The 17,387-nt window shown below is 41.4% G+C and overlaps 1 protein-coding gene across 2 annotated transcripts in view; it reads left to right on the forward strand.

Annotated features, from left to right (window-relative positions):
- The window catches only part of FRMD4A (FERM domain containing 4A), a gene marked incomplete at both ends in the record, with an annotated part of 350,711 nt that overhangs the window by 284,801 nt on the left and 48,523 nt on the right, over positions 1–17,387 (forward strand). For both annotated transcript variants that reach the window (XM_079548504.1, XM_079548503.1), the window contains 4 exons: positions 836–858; positions 8,510–8,593; positions 15,607–15,672; positions 15,861–15,918. In XM_079548504.1, the coding sequence (XP_079404630.1) occupies positions 836–858; positions 8,510–8,593; positions 15,607–15,672; positions 15,861–15,918 (231 nt within the window). The remainder of the gene's footprint in view (positions 1–835; positions 859–8,509; positions 8,594–15,606; positions 15,673–15,860; positions 15,919–17,387) is intronic.

Consider the following 17,387-nt stretch of genomic DNA (forward strand, 5'->3'; position numbering starts at 1 on the left):
GTGGAGAGACAAGGACCTGAATAGAAAATCTGGAAACTCCCTCATTGCAGAAATTACTGACCAGTTATAAATTACATTATTGCACTGTGCTTTGTGCGTAGCTGTCAGCAAATAAGGTGCTTGGCATACATAGAATGAAATGTATATTGCCTGTGGATATTGCAAAATGCAAATTGCATCTATTGAAGATGGAACTCCATAGATTTTGAGGGTATGACAGATATCCAGTAAGACTCAGATACTGATCTAAGTATTGCATAGAATATTACCCAATCCTTTAACATCAGTCCATGACATTAATAAATAGAAATAACTGGCTATTTAAGTAAGGGAGCTAAATACTCCCAGAAATACCCAGCAAAGTGTTAGGAAGTTCTGAGTCTTACACCCCCTTGGGAGCTGCAGGTGAGATAGTTTTCTGAAAATCTACTTAATGGGAAATAGCTGACTATTGTAAAAAGTCCTGAGGTTCTCAGAGGCTGCAAAGTCACTGAGGCTTTAGAGGTTTTCTATTAACATAGCATCCATGTCGACCAACATAATAACTTAGTACCATTATTTCCTCTAGCTTCTTGGGAATCCATTAGCAGAATGATGAATCACTTGGCCACTGTTATTAGGCAAACCTTTTGTTTGTTAATCTGCCCGGCTCACTGCAGCTGGTGTGGTGCTTGGCTTTACAGATTGGTTCAAGAAAATACATGAGGAATCACTTACAACTGAGGAAGTTGCTGCTAAATGAATTTTGCAAATGGAAAATCTTTAACAGCGATTTTATGGATTTCTGTGTGTGCGTTTTTTAATGATATATTTATGCTTATCCCTTATTTTGCAGGAGGCAAAGGGAGATTTTTCAAGGTAGGTAACATTAGAAGTTTTTGTCATTGTGTGTTTTGGGAGTGAATCAAGTGAAATCACAGAGTGAGTGATGTGACTCAGCTGTAGCTGTGTAGCAGCAGGAATGGATTGCAAGGATAGACACCTTGTTTCTTTACAAAACACAGCCTTTGACCAGGGCATGCCCTTGCAAACAGCATTATTTGTTGTGTTGTTGTTGACAAATCCCTTTATATACCCATGAAGTTCAGGAAATAGACTAGTCTTTGGAAGGAAACTTTTTTTTTTTTTTGTAGGGAAAGGACCCTACAATCACTTTTATATCACAGACCTAGCCTGAGGCAGCATTAAAATTCCATCACTGATCAATATTTCAGCTCGAATTTGGACTGAGTTCTCAAAATCAGAATTTGAATGACTGGTTTTGTTGAACTCCTGCTGTCCCCTGAGCCAAATCTTTAGAAGTGCTCTAAGAAATTCGAAGAGGTGACTCCATCTATTCAGTAGCAATCAAAGGTCAGGTGGCTGTTTGATGCCTCATGTGAGAAACATGAAAGTTCTTCATCCAAAGCCTAGGAGATCTGTCTGCTAAATAATTCACACACTCCATATATATTTTTTTGCTGACCTGTGCCTGAGGTCATCTGGGGAACCACAGTATCCACAGAAGGTAATTTCAGAGAAGAAAAGAAGGTGTGATTGGGCGATGAGGTTGAATTGCTGGAGAAGCTTGTTGGCGTTACGCACACTAATGGTACTCCACACACACACAGAGGACTGAAAAAACAGCAACCGGAGATACATCAGGTCCCACCTTGTGGTAAATTGAGACTTCCAGTCCACTGAGTTTCAGATAAAGTAGCAAAAAGGCATTGCAAATAATTGCCTGCTCGTCACAGAATCTGAGATTGACGTAACGTAACCCTTGCTAAAAAAAAGTTCAAGTTCTGCCCTATCATTTCTCAAAACACAGAAGTGCAAACCCAATTTTGCTTCATCTTTCAGTTTCACTCAGTTTGAACTAACTCAGTTATCAGCACTGTTCAGGGGACGCTGGAGTTCCTGTGGCTCTTCTATTTTTCAGTCTGGTTTTCCATGCACTGACATGTGCTCAGCCTAGAAGATCTGGACCAAACAGAATTTTCTCACTCTAATCTGTGCTAAAGCACATCTTCCATTGGTTTTACTATGAGGACCAATATTTAAAGTTTCTCAGAATATCTAGACATGATGAATCAAGCTACATGCTCGGACTATGAACCTTAGAACAGAGAGGAATCAGTTAGATGGCTCAGTGTAATAGGACTGAAAGCATTTTCTCTTCAGGTATTTCTTTCCAGACCTGAAGTGGAAATAGCAAATGGAAAACATCCATCTTTGCTGTCCTTTGCTGTAAAAGGAATAGTTGAGATTAACAGCACATTTCTCTAGGCCTTGAGGATACCCAAAATGTCACAAAACGTGGTTTCTCCATGCTGTTATAACAGTCATCGCTATTAAAACAGCTTTTATTCCTTTTCACCTCAAACCTCTCAAAGGTTTTAAGTGGAAGAGGGAATCCTTATGGCCAAGTCAAGCAGAGAAGTGGTGTCATAATAACAGCTTGCTGACAGTCCCAGGGATCTTAACTTTTAAATGGACTTTGGAGACAAAGCAGTCTGCTCTATTAATGGAATTTAAAGGCTGTTCTTGAGGAAATGTTGAAAAATCCTACCCTGACAATTTATATTCTAGGAGAAGACTTAACATCTCCAGGGATACCTGTCCAGTGTCTCCCTCATAACGTGCACTGACAGGGGTTTATGTGCTGGGTGAGATCCAGGTGCTACTGAAGTCAACATGAGGTCATTGTGGTCAAGGCTTTGCCCACTGAGAGTTGTGGTTATTTGTATCAGTGCAAAATCTGAGAGGCAAACCAAGCCAGGAGCCAGCAAAAGGAACTGCAGATGAAGATATACGTACTGACTGAATGGCTGAAGTTGCCTTTAGTGTGTGAAGTTTGCTGTTGAAATGTTGCTTGTAACACAACTGGCTGTTCTTTCAAACAGAGAAGCTTTGCAATTGTGAATATCTTGAGATTTAAAGATAGTATTTTGTTCATGGCAGCATATGTTGCATGCAAGCTGAACTCTTGAACTCTTGCTTTGTTTTCAAAGAATGCAGACTGAAGATTTCCACACTTGGGTTGTCTGCTGCCACCATCAGATTTAGAGCCTGTGTGACTGCAAGTTTCTCTTTGGCCCTAATCCATAAGAGCACATAAGCACTGGCTCATTTGTGATGAGGGAGAATAGTTGTTCCCAGGGAAGCCTTCCTATGAGTTGCTGCTCATCACCTTGGGTACTGGGATAGCCACGGCCAAGTTGTCACAGTTTGAACTGGGGCTGGCACCTGCCCGTAGTGACCTGAGTCACCAAATCCCACTGCACCCTGGTGGTGGATCACAATGGGCTAGTTCAGGGTTCCAGAATGAAGTTGCAAGTCTTCTTCTGGGGTTTCATTAGAACTCAAAAAAACAGAATTGATCTTAGAAATTCTAGCAGTTAGTTTTCTAGTTTTGTGAACTACCGCATCTACCTTGACAGCAGCTCTCAGTGCTGCTTTAGAGAAGCTCATCCCATGCCTCAAAATGTAACTGTGCTCACAGTACTCTTCTTTCCTATACCCAGAAGAGCTTTATGTGCTATTTCAATGTCATGTTGTTCATTCTTTGGTAGGACATCATCACATGTGAGTCTCTCTGCACTGATTTTTGCCACCCAGGATTACTGCCTAGTCTGGGCATCTTAATTACTGCCCAAGTGTTTGCTAAGCCTGGAGAGCACATAGTCTCTGTCTTGAGCTGGTTCTGTCTTGAGCTTGTCTTAACTGTCTTGAGCTAAGATGTCACAATAGCCCTAATGGATCCATTTGGTCTCTAACTCCTTCAGCTAAGGTTTTTTTTCCCCCCATTTCTAATATGTAATTAATTTCAAAGGCAAATCTGTCAAAAATCCTGAGCTCCTGAACCTTTCTAGGTGAACCCAGAAAAGCATTTCTCAGTGTTTGCTTTAAGTGGCCTGGTCAAACTCAGTGTTTCGCAAGCAGATTTTTACATCTCTGGGTTGATGCAGATTTAGGCAGAACACAAGCTGAGTGAGATTTTAAAATAGAATGTAATTCTCCTTAAAATGTTCCTAGTCCTCTGCACTAACAGATGAAGCTTTTCACATTGTTGCAGACTACTAAAATGCTTCATTTGACAACAGAACGAAAAAGGTTTAGATTTAGCTTAGCACATACTATTGAATTTTGGGCAATTAGGTACCCCTGTTCAATGGATTCTCAGTTAAACAGGACACTTTAGATTTGAGCTGTTCTTTTTGGTATTAGTTACCAAAAAATTGGCACAGGATCACCTGTTCTGTAAAGCTACTAAATTAGTATTCCGCAAACAGATGTAAAGGTTATTAGCTCAAGCTAAAATTATTTCTAGGTGGGAACAAAGTCACACTTGGTTGGCAGAGAATAGGCATTTCCAAGTTTCATTTTGTTAGATGAATGTAAATCCTACAGGTGTGACCCTCTTTAGGCCCTCAGAGATGAAGGAATTATGGTGCTCTGGTTTATTTGGTTGTGGGCCATAGTATATTGTTGTTAGATTTTCCCCTCTAATTAACCCTACCAGATTTTAAATCCTATCTGATGTAGACCAAAATGATTGGGTAACTCACACCAACTTTGGTTTTAAAAATTCTGAATCCAGCTTTTCAACCCTAAGCAGTCCCTGTGTCAAGGCAGCTAGAAATAACATACACCAGTCATACCTTAGACTGGGGAGGGGAAATACTGAATTAAAGAAAATCCTGAAATGCTGCAGCTAGTTCTTCAGGCCGACCCTCCTAGATTGCAGGTTAAACACTATGAGATATTTCAAGTCAACTCCAAGTATCTCCCAGCAAAATATGAAATAACAAGGGAGGAAAGGAAAGCAAACAGCCAGTTTGCTGTGAAGTAGAGTTTCATAATAAAGTCAACATCTGGGTGGATGGTAACCTAACATAGTTACAGGCTTACTTTTCTTTCTGAGTAACCAAGTGGCATTTAAACAGCTGAAATTTATTAAGTGGTTACAAAACCCATTCTGCACTCTTCCATCTTGCAACCACATGGAGGAGATCCTACACACTGTATCTCAAATGGTACTGTTTATTCTGAGAATTTCAGACTCTGCATTTCCTTTTTCGTTCAACTGAATTAATTGCTATGCTGAGAAGAGTTGAGAGCTTTCACCTGCAGCTTTGTTTTGTTACTGATCACTGTTATTACACATGCTGGAAAATGTATGGATTTCCTGAGACATAACTGCATGTGTAATATTGCTTAAAATTATTGCAGCCAGTTTGCAAAAAAAACCCACCTGCTTTTCACAAAATGCTTATGAATTGGCTAGGTAAGCCTTTATGTTCATGTGTAGAAAAAATTAGAGATGCAGACAGCAGTTTTTTGGGCAAAGGAACTCAGGTGTTCCTGTTTTCTAGGTCCATTCTCCAGCCAGTCAACTCTATTTCTGGATATCTAACTAGCAGCCAGGATCCTGTGGAGATGGCTTTTCCAATTCATTTTTCATCTTGTCATTCAGTCTCCTAAATAATATTATTTCCACTATAGGGCAGGATTGAAGTGGTCTGGAGGACATAAAGGAAGTTTCTTTGGAGCCTTTTACTGTGTGTATTAATAAATGTGAATTAAAAGCACCCTTCTATATATTACCAATCCTGGAGGTACATGAGACACTTTAAGACTATGAGACAAATGCAGCACCAGTGACAGGATTAAACACTTCCTAAATACAGTAATAAAATAAACACACTGAGATATTTCACTAGAAAGATTTGGAAACACAGTAAGTAAGAAACCACTTGTGATCCTGCTGGAAACATTTCAAAAATTAAGGAGTTTGGTGTTTTAATGGAGGAAAGTGACCTCGTGGCCACCAGTTCAAATGCAATGTGAGCCATTCTTTTTTCCTGTCTGCTTGATTTGACATCCTTTAGGGAGTCTAAATTCAATTGCCTCGAGACTCTAGCCAGAAGACTCAGTGAATATACGGACTAGGGAATGAAATGTCTTTTTGTTCTGAAGTTATGACCTGAAGTTGTCATTTGTCCCTTTGAAGTCGTGCAGCACTACCTTTATTTTATGATATTTTCTAGGTACTGAGCAGAAATACTGATGCCATCCAACAACATTACAAGAAATGTCTTTTCGTCGGATTTTTAGAAGACTGTTTTTAATCCCAGTGCAGGCTTTGTTCCTCACTGGCAGGAAAGAGGGAGCTGATTGGTATTTGCCCTCTCTTTCATGGGAGCTGTTACTGGCTTAGGGTTTTTCCCAGACTCTCAATGATAGTTAGTCACTGCTAATCTCATCCTACTTGACAGTTGTCTGAGTTCAGAAAGCCCCTGTTTGGAAATCACTCTCTATCTTCCCAGAAGAGTTTTGGAAGTTTCTCAACTTCCTTCTGTAAGCAACCAACCTCAAAAAATCTTCACTTGAGGGTAGGAACTGCCTCTTGTGCTTCAGTTGTTCTGGTAATTTTTTATAATCTTTTTTTTTTCTTTTTGGTGGTAGGTTTTTTTTTTCCTGTTTCTTTCATAATGTCAAAGAACTCATTAAGAGCTGAGTATCACATGCTGTGGAGGAGATATCTCTAGGCAGATTCCGTAAACTCTATACTGAGCAGAAGCTTGTTTTCTGAGCTGTCAAACACAGCACAGTGGCCAGATCAGCAGATAACACAGAGCAGAGCAGCTTCTTGTTCAGACTTGTGCATATATTTACCTGCACATGGTAAATGAAAGAAACATCTGAATAGTTTTCAATCATTTGCACTTGCAAAGGAAGATCTGATGTTCAAATGACTGTGAAATTTAGGCAAGAGTGGGTCTTCAAACAGTTTGCCAGACTTGGCATATGAGATGTTACTGAGTTGTTTACTGTGTGCTTAGTATGGCAGTAGTTGCCATAGTCATACTTTGCAAATGCTGTTCTACACATATTCCTTCTGCAAAACTTGAACCTAATTGACACTTGGGCATCTCTGGCATAGATTTATATTGACTAGAAGTCATGGTCCTGTTTTAATTCTACTTATATGATTGTCAGGGAACTGCCATGATAATAGATACCTGTAGATGTTCCAAAATGTCTGCTCCAAGGTTTATGTTAATAGTTTATCCTGTAGCTCAACCCTGCAATTAACCTGCAAATTCCAATTAATACAAACCCATTTAGGTCCCAGGCAGAGCCTTATGCTGGGATGCACAAATAGACAAATGCTGTGGGAAAATGTTTACAACTGAAGCAGTACAGCATCTGTGGGAGCCGCCCTATAGGATGTCACAGAGACCAGAACAAAGCACAGGGTGACATCCTAGGGCTCTTTGGGCCTCAGATGGTCAGGTGGTCCTGTCAGGAGGGCTGGTCTACAGCTGGGGAAGCCAAGACTACCTGTCTGCCTGCTTAATGGCTCTGCTGCTCTACAGGGGAAGCAAATAGGCTGGGAAATTTGGAGCTCTGGAAGAGGTGTCTGACTGCAGCTCCAGGATAGAATCACAGAAGCACAAGGTTGGAAATGACCTTCAGGATCATCTAGTCCAACCGTCCTCCCATTACCATTGCTACCACAAGCTACTAAAGCATATCTCATAGCTCCGCATCCAGATGCCTCTTGAACATTGCCAGGGACGGCGACTCCACCACCTCCCTGGGCAGCCATTCCAACACTTTTTTGCAGGATAAAGAGCCGGGTGCAAGAAGGCAGGAAAAAAAATGCTGTTAAAAGTCAGCCAATTTTGGCACTTCTCAGTGTCCTGTCTGACCCTCTTAGCAGTGTATTTCTAAAATACTAAAAGCAGCAGCAACTCTGCTTTCCCTTGCAGACCTTTGAGAGATTTCTTTTTGTGTGCTCGCAATTCCTTATGCATTTGGAAGCTGAAGGGAAGGCATTTTGGGCTGCTAGAAGAAAATCCCATGGTTTAATTTCATCTGTGAGAACCGGTCTGACATTTCATGAGCATTTCCTGCTCGTTGGTGTGCAGCTTTGTTGCTCCAGTTGGCCGGAGTTGTAGCTGGAAACTGCAGGGAGGAGAATGCTAGCGAAGTAATTGGGCCTGGTCCTACTGAGGATGTAAATTCAGGCTGGAGTCTTATCAGTGAAGATGCGCAAAGGCCTGTTCCCAAGTGCAAAATGCTAAGAGCAACGTATGGTGCTAAGAAAGCAAATAATTACTTTTTGCAACAGGTTGTAGGCATTAAATAAAAACGTTTTACTGCAGATGAAAGCATCTCTTCTTTTTTTTTTTTTCTTTTCTTTTTCCCCTTGTTCTGTTTATGAATGTGTTCTTGGGACATTGCTCTGTGCAATGTGGCACGGTAACTTGTGTGTCCAGAGTCACTGGTAGGAAATGCTTCAACATAACCATCTGAAAGAGCTTTGCTCCAATTTTGATAATAGAGGGAAAAGTTAACCATGCTGCCATAAAATAAAGAGAATGGGAAAGGAAACCCCACTGCCGTTTGTTAAGGAGGAACAGATGTAGAGCTGCAGCAGCCTGCCAGCTAGGTCAGGTCATATCAATACTGTGGTTGTTTTCTTGTAGCCTGATCCTCCTTTTGAATTCTCTTTCAGCAATGAAGTTGTAAGGAATGAATTAAAGAAGCTGCCAGCCCTTCCAACACCAGCGCTGAAGGAGCATCCTTCCCTTGCTTACTGGTAATGTTTCATTCTGTTGAGTAGCTTTGTAGTGTTTCATCCAGGGCCTGGCTGTGGCAGTCAGAGGTCTGGGAGTGATACTGGGGCAGTTATTCCTGCCTCCTAACTCTGGATCTGACACCAACAGATTGCATGATGCAGCACAAGTAAAGTACAGCTATCACACTGCAAATCAGTTCCCCATGTGCCAAATGACTCCATTAATGTCTGGCAAGAAGATTCACTGAAAACCTCCAAGTGTCCCAATGAAATCAAGAGACCAACCTAATATGCCATTCCCTTTTCCAGCACTTTGCATCTGTGGAAAGCAAGAGTTTTCCCAGTTTGAAATGTCAGTGTTTTGCACTGCTATGCATTGTTTTTGAGTGATTTATGCTTTACCTTGCAATTCCTCTCTGAACGGCACAGCTGAACTAACAGGGCTATATTTCTTCTATAATGTGAACTAGGTGATGTTTGGAGGTGGAGGCTTGCAACTTTAGCTTTTATTGCACTGAAAATGAAATGCTGAGTAGGAGAAGGATCACAGTTAAATTCTGTATGCCTCACATATAGCTTCTGTACCACCCTGCCTATCCCTCTCATCTGTGCAAATAGGAAAGAATTAACAGGGAGATGCTCTCACTTGATTTTTCTGTTTGTTTCCCTAGCATGTTTGTCTTTATAGCATTCATCTACAAACCTCAGGGTGGGAGTGACCTTCTTTATCTGCTACTCTCAATTTCTTGATAATCTTGATAATCTGAGGATGGCAGGGGAAAAAAAGTTCAATTCATAGTTTATGATTTCAAGTCTTCATTTCGCCAGCAAATCCATTCACTTTAAATAGCATGCCTGTAATACCAGAACTACTGGTACCTAGTGTCAAGCTATAGATCAACCTCTACTCTGTGAGGTACTCATCACTTTCTAAGCACATCAGGGGAGAGTCAGAGTCCTAGGCAGAGATTAGGAACATTCACACAAACTAATGGTTCCCTTAATCACAAACACATTAAAAAAACAGACCACCTCCATACAGATGTGTGGCCTGGTCTGGCTGACACTGTAGTAGCTCAAGTTAAAAGCCACCACAACAGAAACGGTGGGAACAAATAGCATTGGACAGGGAAGAAGGCAAATCTGACCCTTCAGTAGCTACAAGGACTGAGGTCTTATTAAAGCACCCACATAATCTGTGCTCCAGTTTCCTGTGACAGTATCTGTATATAGGAAAGCACTGACAACCCAGGCTGCCTGTCAGGCCCTATCTGCTCATCTGTCTGCCCCCAACATCAATGAGATAACTCAATATTAGAGAATATTAACTCTATTCCTGCTGGGAAATCCCAGTCTGGGACATCCTGTGTCCTCTCTTGCCTTTGGGCTATGTTGAGTCACCTGGAACAAGAAGAGCCAAGTGAAAACCTGAGAATACAAGTATTCATGGTCATACACAAGATACAGCACTTCTTGCAGCTGTACTTAATTCTGTGGGAGTTCCCATTTGACTGAGAACAGGTCACAGATTGGGAAGCTAGTTGTTTCCAGTGGGGTAATAAAACCAGTGGCTACAGTCCCGTGACTCACTTATAATTTCACTTCAGTGACCAGGCAGTTAGTTATTTTTAATAGTGGCTTTTTCAAGTGGCCTTCTGAAATGCTGAATGGTCTCAGGAAGAGGCCACTGGTGAATCCAACAAAGACTCCGAAGTACAGCTTCAAATTTCCTTGATCTAAGAGGGCAAGATTTAAAGACGTATTTACTGACGTGCTGCATCCCTTCTCTTCTGCATCTCACACAGGTTGCATACTAGATACAAATTTAATCTTGTCCCTTTCTTTTTGTAGTCAGTTTTGTGCTCTGGTTCTTCAGTATTAACACGAAGCAATAGCAAGTGAATTTCTAGCTCCAGAAAGGAACACTGAAAATATCAGGGATAGGGCAAGCAATTGTTCCAGTTAGTTTTAAACAAACATACAAAACAATCCCATACTATATTTGTAACCGAATCAGAGTAGTCTGAAATAGACTAAAGAGTGATAAAATGCTAGTTCAAGTAGATACCATGATGCCTTCAACAAGTGACTATTGCAGATCTGCGTGAACTAATACAGCATCTCTGATTCACATCATGAAAAGCATCACCAATTGCTCCTATTTAGTGCAGTAAGACCAGTAGGATGGGTCCTGGATTCTTAGATTCAGTGAGGTCTGAGTGAAGACAGTTTGTGGCCCCCAGCTCCACCTTCATGGAGTCTCCTGGTTACGCACCCTTGCTCCAGGCCTTTCCACTCCAACCTCTTCTTGGAGATTTGAAGACCTCACAACAAAGACGAAGGTTGTAATTTGTGTATCATGATGTTGCTGTTTACAGCTCTTTGTAGATTAAGAAGCATTAGTTGAACATCTTGTTCTCAAGCCTATCTTAGCATGACTGATTGAAGCAAGTAGGGTGTTGTGGGGGTTTTTTTTGTTGTTCTAAATGAAAATTGAGTTTCTAGTCCTCTCACACAGTCCAGGAACTGAGGCCCTGATTTTTGATTTCTCTTGTCCGTGCATGGAAACAACTGATAGTATTTATTATTTTAGACTCAAAAATAATCACTGGACACTGGAGATTATGTGTTAGTTCACTTTCATTGTCGGTGCATTTTGTCTTAATCTAGATCCTCCCCAGCAAGCCAGCACAGGACTAGGTTACCAAAAGAATACAAGGATCCGAGGTAATAGCACAAAAGTAGGTGCCAGAATAGGATTTCTAATTAACTACAGGGAAGCCAGACTTCTCCCAGGTTCCAACAGAGTTTGCATGCAAGTTGTTTTTAGCAATCAAAAGCATCAGCATTGGCAGAAAATCCAACTCTGAAGACACTGACTGAAAACCACAATTCAGTTTCTCTTAATACACAACAGACCACAGGCTCTGATCCTCCTATTTGTCCTCATGGCCTGTGAGATGCTCTGCTGGCTTCAGTGGGGCAGTATTTGATCATTTGGATCACTGCAAATAGAGACGATGTTAGCAAATTTGAGAATATCATCAAAACTGACAAATCAGGCTGGGAACAGAATACAGAAGGGTGCAGCAGTGCGTGGATAGCTATTTAAAACAGCTCAATTTGCTGGGTATAGAGTGGAGAAACAAATGCCTTTGAAAAAGTGAATCTGGTAATAAGAAGATCAGGCCCCACATTTGCTTGCAAATTGCCTGTTCAGTTCTGTAGACTGCTGTGACAGGAGGGATTTATTGGTAATTCTTCAGATCTTTATGAGTTATTTGCTACAGGACATCATCTAAGTATTAATTTTTGCAGCTCTGAGGGGAACATTTTATGATCTGACAGACAGACAGTAGAGCTTCAGCTGCCCCCATGTCTCCATATTAACTATGAATGAGTTTCTGTGTTGCTGACACAGCAACAAGCCAGAGCTGGGCAAGAGGAGACATCAGCTGGTGGTCCAGGCAGTGTCCTAGCACTCTCCCAGCTGTCAATAACAGCATGGCAGCTGCTTGGAGAACAGCTGAAATGACAAGGGAGAAGGTCTTTAAGCTCTGTTGATCCTCCTTCTGACCTGTGAATGATTTTTCTTGTTTTCCCTGGCACATACTGGGCTTACACCTCCATCCCAGAGTAGGAGGCAGAAAGTGACCTCTGTGCTGGATGATCCTCCTTGCGAGGCTGTGTGAATGAATAAAGAATCCAAAGAACTATTTGAGAAGCCAGTGTCAGGCAGCTAGGGTGGGATTCATCTGGTTGTCAACATTGCTTCAATGCAGACAGCTCCACCTGAACTAGGGGCCCTCAGCTCCCTTTACTGTCAGTGGAGAGAAGCAACAATAATATCCTCCCAGGGAAACCACCCAAACAGACTGGATGAACTGTGCTCTGGAATACCTCTTCCCACCGTGTGACTAGCCCAGTGTTATAGAAAGGTGAAAGGCAGTAAGTCCTATTAATGCCTTGATAATTCAAGCTTTATTTTTTATCCAAAAGAAAGCAGAACCAAGGATGATATTTTTCTTGCACTTACCATCTGCAGGTCTCAAAATGTTATAAAGGAACATATTCAGTATTCTAAGAGGGCAATGGAGGCATGGAGAGGGTTGCCTGTATTTCTTGAGGAAAACTGAGGACTATCCCACATCTTTTAGTATGGTTTGAGAACATAAGTTATGCTGTTCAAGAAGGCTCCTTGGCATCCAGTCTATCCTTTTAAGGAAATGGGCCATCAATTGGCTTCCATACCCTAGGGATGTGGTACAGGAATATATCTGTCATAATAATAATTTGTAAGAAACAGTGCACAGCCAGAACCACATTAGGCAACCAGCAGGCAGGTGCATTTATCTGTTCCTTGAATGGCACTAATATTAGAGCTCAATCTATACCTTAAAATGTGCAGAGTGGAAACCAAAACTATGAGCATTTTTTGCTGGAGAAACTCCACTAGTTTTTGAGAAGTCATTCCTCATTTATTCCTGTGTGAGACAGAGGAATTGCATCCATGTGCAATCAAGGGTTTAAAAGATAATTTCAAAGGGTTGTAAGCTCTCCCTGTCCATCTTTTTAATTAAGAATGATGGAGATCTTCCAGTACTGAGCACTCTTGTAATTCAGTTATTGCTCCAAAAGTAATCCTGTTTATGATAATCATAGCAGGCGAGCTAAGTTTTGCCTTCATATGCACGCCCGTACATCCACGGTACTTGCTGAGATCCATGGGCTGAATATGGTTTTATAACCATTGAATTTCATTACAGTTATTTTCTAAGCATTAAAATCATTCTGAGGGATTTAATGGGAGAGATGACCATTGCTTTACCCATGTAATTTGTCACTGACTCCATCAGCACCCTCTGATGTGCTGTGGTGTGCTGGTGGGACATCTCTTCACCCTGCCCCAGTAAGACCCCTTTTATTTTCACAGGATGAGTTGGTGAGTGAGGAAAGCAGTTACTGTGACAAATGCCAGGCTTGTGGGAGAACAGCTGGCCCTGCGGATGAACCGACAGACTGCCTCCTCTGAATCACTCTTTGGTGTCTGCACCCATGTTTTCGTTCCTCTGCCTTCTTCCTGGCTTTACTAGGGACAGACACACAGTCCTCAGCTCCCCTGTGCCAGGGCCCCACTCCCCATCTGTGCACAGAACATCCTGTTTGTTGTGTCACAGTGTGGAATGTCCTCCTTGTGACATCACAGATCAGCATCCTGTGTATCACAGGAGGATGTGCATGGCCACGGCCTGTAACATCACTGAGGGCATTGTGAATGGTGTCAGCAGAGGCGGGCCCTGCATGGACACGGGAACTTCTTTTTGGCAGAGACACTGGCCCCAGACAGATGTTCCTGACACAAGCATGCATATGGGGAAGGCAGCAGTGGGAAGATGTAGCCATATTAGGTGAGCTATGCTCAGTGAAACAACTTGCATTTTTCCACAGATGGCACCATGAACGCATCTGAGCAGTTACAGCAAGGTCATCTACCTTACCAAACTGCTGTGCTCCTTCATACTGTCCAGAAATAAAAAAGCTTCACTTCTGCCTGGAAAAAGATTATCATGTCGTGGACAACCACATGGCTGCCTTTAAATGTTCAGCTAGATAAAGAAAATGCAGAGAAGGAGCAATTCCAGTTCACAATAACCTAAACCATGTGTGGCATGACAACATTAGACAGACACTTGGTACAACTGCAAGCTTATGCAGTACTAGGTGGGGGAGGAGTTCAGGTTTCCTCTTAGACTGATAATGTTTGTAATGTACCTCTAGGAGACACAACAGACTTGGAGTTACAACATAAAGAGCAAGAGATTGGATTTAAACATGAAATCTTGAGTATTCTGCTATAGAAATACAGCAAAGCCTGTCCTGTGGGCATTACATTGCTGGAAGTTAAAGAACCAAAGTCAGACCAGCATGAAAGTACCAAGTCTGTAGGCTGTGATGTGCTGCAGATCAAGAGGAATGCTGTTGAAATCAGAGTGCACTGTGAACCTTTGAAAGGAGATCACTGATTTATGCTTTGCCATGCTGTGACCTTGCTAGGACACCTGACTGTACGCATCAAATAGCTCCGGCTCTGTGCTCTCCTGCAACCCATTTACCAGAGAAATGGAAGATTCTTTAAAACTGAAACTGGGGATGTTTGACAGTCTGTTCTTTGGATCATGTTGACATAGTCTCAGATGCTGCGTCTCTGTTGTGTTGAGGTGAATGTCTAACATGCCTTCATCAAATGTGCCTAGAACTGTTGTCTGACATTGAGGGCCACTGACTGGAACATTCTAAACCATGAAAATCTCTTACTTTCCAAAGCAGCACTAGGAATAGGCCCTGGCTGGTGCTAACTCCCAGTGCATGACCAAGTGTTGCCTGAGGAATTGCAACTTAGTATAACCCAGAAATATGCAAAGGCACATCAATACTTCAACAACAAAGGGACTCAACTTTGAGTGACTAGGACACATTCTCTGACGCTGTTTAACCTGCTGTTAAATACATAGCCTCTGTGTATACTGGGAATTTAACTCCTTGCTGAGATAGATGACTCCAAGAATGCTTCTACTAGTGCTCTTGCACATAGTTTTGTGCAGTTACAGTGAGGAGTAATCTGTGAGTTTTAGGGCTATTAGTGGCCTAATTTCAGAGAGCTTTGCTAACTGAGTACACTTGGTGCTCTTGGAAAGAAAATGAAGCTTTAGCAGCATTGATACACACAGTGTAACATCATAGGCACCATTTGTATGTAAGGAAAGTATTGTGGAGAGGGAAAAGTCTGTAGGTGTTTGTGAGTTGAAAAGGGTTATTCCAGAAAACCAACTCTTAGCAATCCAGTTTTATTCTCAGCCTGTGAGCTCCCCTTGGTTTCCCTGAGTGACATCAAATTCCATCATCTAACATTTTTACTTGGCATCTTTTAATTCTCTTGTTGGTAGCTGTGCTAACAGAGCATTTATTACTCTTCTTGCATGCTTCTTGGTCAAGATACTGCTATTAAATACAACATCTCATTTCTTCTTTTCCAGCGAGGACCGAGTCATTGAACACTACAAGAAATTGAATGGCCAGACAAGAGGTCAAGCAATTGTGAAGTAAGTGAAATAAAAGCAACTTCTGGTGACCTTTGTTTTATCAGGAAATATTTATACTGGACTGTAAATCTAATACGTAGCTATGTCTCCCATCTTATCTAATGCTTTATGTATGTACTTATTATATATTTAAGCGTTTCTTTTTAGATCATCCTCTCAGTGTTATTCTCTTATGTGTTGTTTTTCAGTTATATGAGTATTGTAGAATCCCTCCCAACATATGGAGTGCATTATTACGCAGTAAAGGTATGTGCTACAAAAAAGGGTTATTTACTGAATTATACTGATTTTGGAGAGGTAGGGAGAGAGGGGAAAATAACTGTAGTGCTTTCAGAGTACAATGCACTATTACTGAAGTCTTGTTTCATTTCCTGTGGTAGAATAAATTTATTTCAACAGTGTAGTGAATGTTTAGTAAATACAGCCCCAAAGAGGAAAATGCTGTTCTTCAAGATAAAACTGACAAAGTCCTTTGGCTGTGCTAGAGAAATTAGGCTAGAGATATTCAGGCCACATACAGTGGCAAGCTCTGGTGAAAACAGTGAACCAGCACCAAAGGAACAAGCCAGGCATTTTGCTGGCAAAGTCAGTGCTTCACTCCTTGTAGTAGTTCCAGGAGATTGGGTTTTTCCTAGCCTGCAGATGAATGAGCAACTAACTAGGGTCAGCCATGATCTGCAGACTGCAACTACTTTCATTTGAGATTCATATAGATGGATACAGATATAGTGCATAAAGATGCCAAATATTAATGCCAAATCACTGGTGCATACTCTAGACATGGCACTTTCCACCACACACACACTCACACACGCAGCATTCTCCACTTCTTACTGTGACAATTTCATGCAAGTATTCATGAAATTCCTTATTTTTTCTGTTTAGTGATTTATCACCAAATTTTCCAATCTCATGCTTTTGCATTGAGATCTCTTGAGTATTCCAGTCCAAGAAAGATTGGATGGATTAGGCTGCATGTTCTAGCCTGCTAACACTTGAGATCTGTTCCAGTGGACTCTTCAAGATCAGTCTGTGCCAGTGAGCAGCAGTGAGGCAATATAATAGCTTTTGCTTCTGCCTGATGTAGGGGTTTTGGTTTTGCTGGTTTTACTCTGCCTTGCTCTATCACATTAACAGAACAGATGTAATTTCATTGAGGACTCCAGTCCAGTAAATTGCAGAGGCTGGTATCAGATATCAGCCATTACTGCATGAGGACATTTTATTGCACGCTCAGACACAAAGCAGTTGGGTCCAAGACTGTCAGACCTTATCACTTTGTAGCTCTCAGATCCCATTACTGCTGCATTTTCAAGATTAATGCTAAAATCCCTCCACATAATTCAAGTCAGCTGGGTGATTCTCTTTCCTTCCTCTCTGATTTCTGAGTGTTTGGACTGAATAATTTAAAGGGCAGAGAAAGAGGATGTACCACTACACAAGGGACCAATGTCAAACCTCCCTTGGCATCATTTTGAGTAACTTGATTGCAGATGATGCATTCTAAATGGTTTTATACATTACAGCTAAAAGTGAAACAGATCTCTTCTTAACACCAAAGAGTTTAGTGACTTGAGGAAATTCAGATGGGCAATTTAATGGCACCCATGACATTCAAAGACATTGCTTAGAAACAAATCTTTACCTTGAACACAGGAAATCTCTTCAATTTTCCCCTCCCATTCAATTTAATTCTTTCTTTTTTTTTTTTCTTT

The sequence above is a fragment of the Tetrao urogallus genome (genome assembly GCF_951394365.1).
Source record: "Tetrao urogallus genome assembly, chromosome: 1".
Classification (NCBI taxonomy): domain Eukaryota; kingdom Metazoa; phylum Chordata; class Aves; order Galliformes; family Phasianidae; genus Tetrao; species Tetrao urogallus.